General features: G+C 50.4%; 1 protein-coding gene across 1 annotated transcript in view; it reads left to right on the top strand.

Moving 5' to 3' along the window:
* Positions 1-2,029: 2,029 nt before the first annotated feature.
* Positions 2,030-5,607, top strand: part of ABR (ABR activator of RhoGEF and GTPase) — a 392,053-nt gene continuing 388,475 nt past the window's right edge. The window contains exon 1 of the mRNA XM_073565382.1: positions 2,030-2,756. Coding sequence (XP_073421483.1) covers positions 2,252-2,756 — 505 coding nt within the window. The 5' untranslated portion in view covers positions 2,030-2,251. The remainder of the gene's footprint in view (positions 2,757-5,607) is intronic.

Here is a 5,607-nt window from a genome sequence, read left to right as displayed (position 1 = left end):
CAACGGGTTCTGACTTTGTTCACTGTGGGGAAAAAAAAAAAATAAGACTATGCACTGGAGGCCGTGATCACCAAACTGTGTGCGATTCTAGAAACTCCATGGAGTTACTAGCATCACACACAGTTGGGTGATCCCGGCCAAGATCACTACTGCATTTAAATACTTACGAAAATCCTTGCGGACCCTGGTAGAGGCGTTGTCCCAGCCATCCATCAGCGATTCGGCCACCTCGTTCCAGAGCCGCCGGATCACCACGTTGTCCGAGTGCAGTTGGTGACGGGTGTCCCACAACGGGACTCGCTCCTGGACTAGACGGATGAGCTCGTCATTGTCCAGGGCGAGGTCCTCCTCTTGTGGAACCTAGAAAAGAAAGACAAACATTAATCTTTGACAGATTTTAAAATGAAAAATATAGAAAATAAACAAGCCATGAAATTTTTTTTTTTTTAAATGAAAATAAAAGCAAAAAAAGCATGAATAGAAAACACAGAAAAAAAACCAGCATGAAAATTTTAAAAAAATACATTAAAAAATGATTACCAAAAAACACAGAAAAAAAAACAGCATAGAAATTAACTTAAAAAAAAAAATCTGTACCAAAAAAAGAACCAAAAAAAAACAACCAGGAAAATTACCAAAAAAACCTTGACATAATCATTAGCAAAAAACACAGAAAATAAACCTGCATTAATTAACATAAAAAAAAAAGAACCAAAAAAAGAACCAAAAAAAACAGCAGGAAAGTTACCAAAAAATACTAATAAATTACCAAAAAACATAAAAAAAATAAACACCAGAAAAAATTATTTCAATACAGTTAAAAAAAAATAAATAAATAAACCAGCATAGAAATCAACTAAAAAAAAAAAAGAAAAAAAACCAGCAGAGGAATTAACCCCCCCAAAAAAAAATTGGAAAAAAATACAGAAGAAAATGAAACAAAAAAAAAAAAAATGAAGATGAAAAAAAAGGCAGAAAAAAGGAATAAAAAAAAAAAAAAAATTCAGTCCGTCTGTACTTACATTCCGTCTTCCCGCCCGCACTTGGCCTTGCTGCTCCTGCCGTTCCTCCGGTGGTGGTGGTGGTGGTGGTGGTGGTGTGGTGGAGGATGAGGTCTGAAAATTAAACAAAAAAAATTAGCCACATGTGCATATTTTTACCAATCCATAGGGAAGCATGGTACTCACTTCTTGTGCCTCTTGCCCTGTCCCGGGGACATATTCTTCACCAGATGAAGAAGACATGCTGCAATAAAAAAAAAAAGAGACATAAGTACATAGAAATGTATTGAAAATTCAGCCAGACATTAGGTTTTATACTTACATTGGTACAGCTTGGGGTTTTTGCTGTTTTCAGTCTTGCAGCAGTCTAGTATTGGGGAATGCCAGTGCCCATACAATCTTTTATCACCTTGGTTTTTGGGAGTGGTTTTCCATTGTCTAGACCACATTCCCGACTTGTTTACCACAAAAACGCAAGCGTGTGCAAGACCATGCGCACGCATGCATTCCCATAGACTTCAATGTGTTGTTTTTGCGCATTCCGTGCACAAGCGTGCACAAGCGTTTTTTGACGAGACAGGGCGGACCAAAAAATGCAACATGTTGCGTCTGGCGCGCCTGGCGCGAAAGACAAAAAACCGCATGTGCACGAAAACGCAAGCGTGCGCAAGACCATGCGCACACCATGGTAAACATAGCTGCGCACGATGCGCTGCGCACAAAAGCGCTAATGTGAAACCAGCCTAAGACACTGACAGACTCCATGGATGGCACCTATGACGGTTATTAAAAAAGAAGGTCGGCTATACTGGTACCTGCTATTTTTTGTGAAACGTCAGAAATGTAATTTTGCACAGTTTGGGTTGTTTGGTTATTATTTCACTGCAATAGATGAAAATGAACAACTGAGGTGAAAAAATGTATGTTTTTCCTTTCGTCACCAAATAATGCTGCACACTGAGTGTACGAGGCTGTCAGGGTCTCTGTCAGGGTCAGTGCACACGCCACAGGCAGCTCAGGAGTGAGGTCTGACCCGGCCCCGCCCCTCTATCCGGACAGTGGAGTAGCGATGACGTCACTGGCAGTAGCCCCGCCCAGCAGGCGGAAGCTTTGGGAGAAAGTTTTCACGCCGTGTGGATGCTGAGCTCCGTGTGCCCGGGGTAAGGAGCTGCCGCTGAGCCGGGGACAGGACACTGACAGCAGCGGCTGCACCGGCGGACCCGCCCTGCTCACGGGCCTCAGGTGCGGACATGTGGGACCCCCGGGAATTTGAGCAGCACTGGCGGGTGGAGTTCCCCGGTGAAGTGGCGCCGGTGATGCAGCTCAGCTCGGCGGAGGACATGCGGCAGGAGTTGGAGCGCTGCAAGGAGAACCTCCGCCGCCTGCAACAGGTCCTGGCCGAGGAGAAGTTTAAAGTCGCCTACCTGGAGAGCGCCCTGTGCCGGCAGCAGAAGCCGGTGCCACTGCAGCGCAGAAAGGTGCCGCCGCCGCCTCCCCCGAAGCGGGTGTCCTACCGGAACCTCGTACCGCCGCCTCCACCGCCGGTCATCGCCCAGCCACCGGTCCCCGACCCGGACTACGAGGATGAGGACGGCTCCACCGAGAGCTTCGTGCTGGGGAACCTGCTCCGCAGCCTGGAGGGGCCCCGCCGGGACTGGCTCTGTGTGCCCCGGGAGGACTCCCCCAGACACAGCTCCCCGGAGAGGAGCAGCAACGGCTACCTGAGCTCCGACCGGGAGGACGAGGACTCTGTAGGTAGGTGCTGGGATCGGAGCTGTCACCGGGAGATCGGCCGAGTGTCTGGGCACTGTCGTTCTTACAGGGGTGGTCCGGTGAGAAAATCCACTACTGATAGGGACAGTCTACTGATCGGTGGGGTCCGACCACTGGGACTGGCATCGCTAAGCGCTTATATCCCTGGAAGACTGGTGCCACAGCGCCCGTGCGACCGCCGCTCCGTGCGTCCCCAGCGCCTGTGCGACCGCCGCTCCGTGCGTCCCCAGCGCCTGTGCGACCGCCGCTCCGTGCGTCCCCAGCGCCTGTGCGACCGCCGCTCCGTGCGTCCCCAGCGCCGGTGCGACCGCCGCTCCGTGCGTCCCCAGCGCCGGTGCGACCGCCGCTCTGTGCGTCCCCAGCGCCGGTGCGACCGCCGCTCCGTGCGTCCCCAGCGCCGGTGCGACCGCCGCTCCGTGCGTCCCCAGCGCCGGTGCGACCGCCGCTCCGTGCGTCCCCAGCGCCGGTGCGACCGCCGCTCCGTGCGTCCCCAGCGCCGGTGCGACCGCCGCTCCGTGCGTCCCCAGCGCCCGATGTAAGCCCCGATGTAACCTGAAAGATAAGAAAAACAAGTTAGATTTTACTTACCGAAGGGGGTGGTCCGGTCCGATGGGTGTCGCGGTCCAAGCCTCCCATATTCATACGATCCGTCCTCTTCCCTTCCTGTAGTGGTTCTGGCGCAGGCGCACTGCTCTGCCCTGATGTAAATGCCGGCAGCTGATAGTCCAAATAAAGGGGAGTCGGGTGGGCGTGCAACCAGCTGGGCAATTTTGTAACTGGCATAAAAAATATCCATCCTACCCACTGGTGCGGGTCTCGGGGTCAGACACCGATCAGCTGCGGGTAGGTGATTTTGTTTTACCCGGACAACCCCTTTAATTTCTGACATAAGAGCAGAAGAACGAAAATGACGGCAGTGCCGGATCTGTCGCATCACAAACCTCAGTGGTGGACAACAGACCCCATAGACTATACTGGTGTGTGACCTTAAAGGGGTTCTTCAGGCAGATGACCAACCCTTCTTATAGGTCAGAGTCCTATACCCACCGATTAGTTGCCAGCAGTTCCACCATCATCCAGATGTAGATATTGTGTGGCGCAGCGCTGCACGACAGCTCCTGTTCAAGAGGACAACAGCTGATTGGTGGGGTGTCGCGGACCACCATCTGACAGTCAGTTAGGACCTATCCCCGTATCATTTATCAGAGAATCTCTATAAACTGCGTCTGAGCCTCCTATACAGATGAGAGCGGAGCCCTACTGGTCTGTGCCCCGTATCTCCTCCATGAAGTGTTTCCCGTGTCATCCATTTTGCTTGTCCTTTTGCCAAAGTGAAAATTGATGTCAGTGAGGGAAACTCTGTGAGCCCTGGGAGCACACACTGTATTACGGAGTACAAGTGTAGAACTATAACTCCAAGCAGGAGATCGCTGACAGCCTACCATTACATAATGTTTCATCAAGGACTGGCTTGTTATCTCTGATTTAAGGACATTTTGGATCAGATGCTCAGAAAATGCCGGTGATGTATGGCCAGGGCCAGGAATGCAATATCTGGGACCCCAAACGAGTCAGAATTGTGCCCACTCTTACCAATACCGATGTGATCTAATTACTGACGTGACAGAAATTGCCCCAAGACATTAGTGCTGCGGCCTCCGTCCTTGTGTGCGTAGAAATGATGCTCCCGGCACTCGTAGGTAACCCGTCTCCCGAGGAGGCGTGCCGGCTGCTGGTTGTGGGTGTTACTGTGGTTGAGTACAGATGTAGATGCCCCCCAGGTGCCGGTTGAGGTTTGGCACGATGGCTCTGCCTCTTGATGTTTCTGCAGAAGTGTTGTGAATGATTTTTTTCTCTTGGAATTAGACCCTTCATGTGGATAAACATGGCGCCTGTCGTCATAGACAGTGGTGGCTATGATTTTCGTATTTAATTTATTGCCGTGCAGAGAGACAGCACAGTGGCTGGCGTTCTGTCTGCACAAAACTTTAAAGCCACCAGTGCTGGAGTGCTGCTTCACACCTAAGATCCCTGACGGTAGTCTTAGACTATGTTCACACGTTGCGTTTTTGCTGCATTTTTTTTTTTTTATACAAATTACAAGCTGCGTTTTACAGTATCAGTAAAAGCTGAGACTTCAGAAATCTCATGCACACGTTTTTCCTGATTTGAATTGGAAAACTGCTTGTCCTTAAAGGAGCTTTTATTTTTTCTTATTGGGCTAAGCACTAACAGGCAGGTAGTTGCTAACCACCTGTCTATTCTATCGGCGCCACCTCGGAGCGATCACAGACCGCTCCTGCTGGCAGTTCAGCTGCTCTAAATCAGTAGAGCAGCTCTTTTGCTTTCAGGTTGCTCTGTCGGCGGGGCGTGCCTGCCAGCGTACTACTGACGGCTCTCTGCAGTCAGGCAGCGGGGAGCTGGCTGTCAATCAGCATAGCAGTGATGGGCAACTCCTGTCAACAGCAGAAGTAGAAGAGAAGTAGCTGGTCTGTCGACGTCAAGAGCGACAGAACCATCGGCAGCAGCAGTCAGTGACCACTTGGCCTGGGGCTGATATCTGCTGGTGCCAACAGGCAGGTAGTGAGCAACTAGAGTTGAGCGACTTTGGTCGGATCGTCATTGAGCAGATGACATTCATCCACTCAATGCCGACTTTTATTCCCCATTGACTTGCATTGGGGTCGGGTTTCGGACAAAACTCCGACTTTTTTGCCCTAGTCGGACCAGTTTCATCTGAAACAAATTTTGTTTCATGAAACCCGATCCGGCCAACGTCGCTCAACTCTGAGCAACTACATAAGTTTTGTGGCCCATAATAAAAAAATAAATT

Source organism: Dendrobates tinctorius, unplaced genomic scaffold (assembly GCF_039654945.1).
Source record: "Dendrobates tinctorius isolate UK_male_01 unplaced genomic scaffold, ASM3965494v1 ptg000016l, whole genome shotgun sequence".
Taxonomy (NCBI): Eukaryota; Metazoa; Chordata; class Amphibia; order Anura; family Dendrobatidae; genus Dendrobates; species Dendrobates tinctorius.
This window is presented reverse-complemented; position numbering and strand designations above follow the sequence as displayed.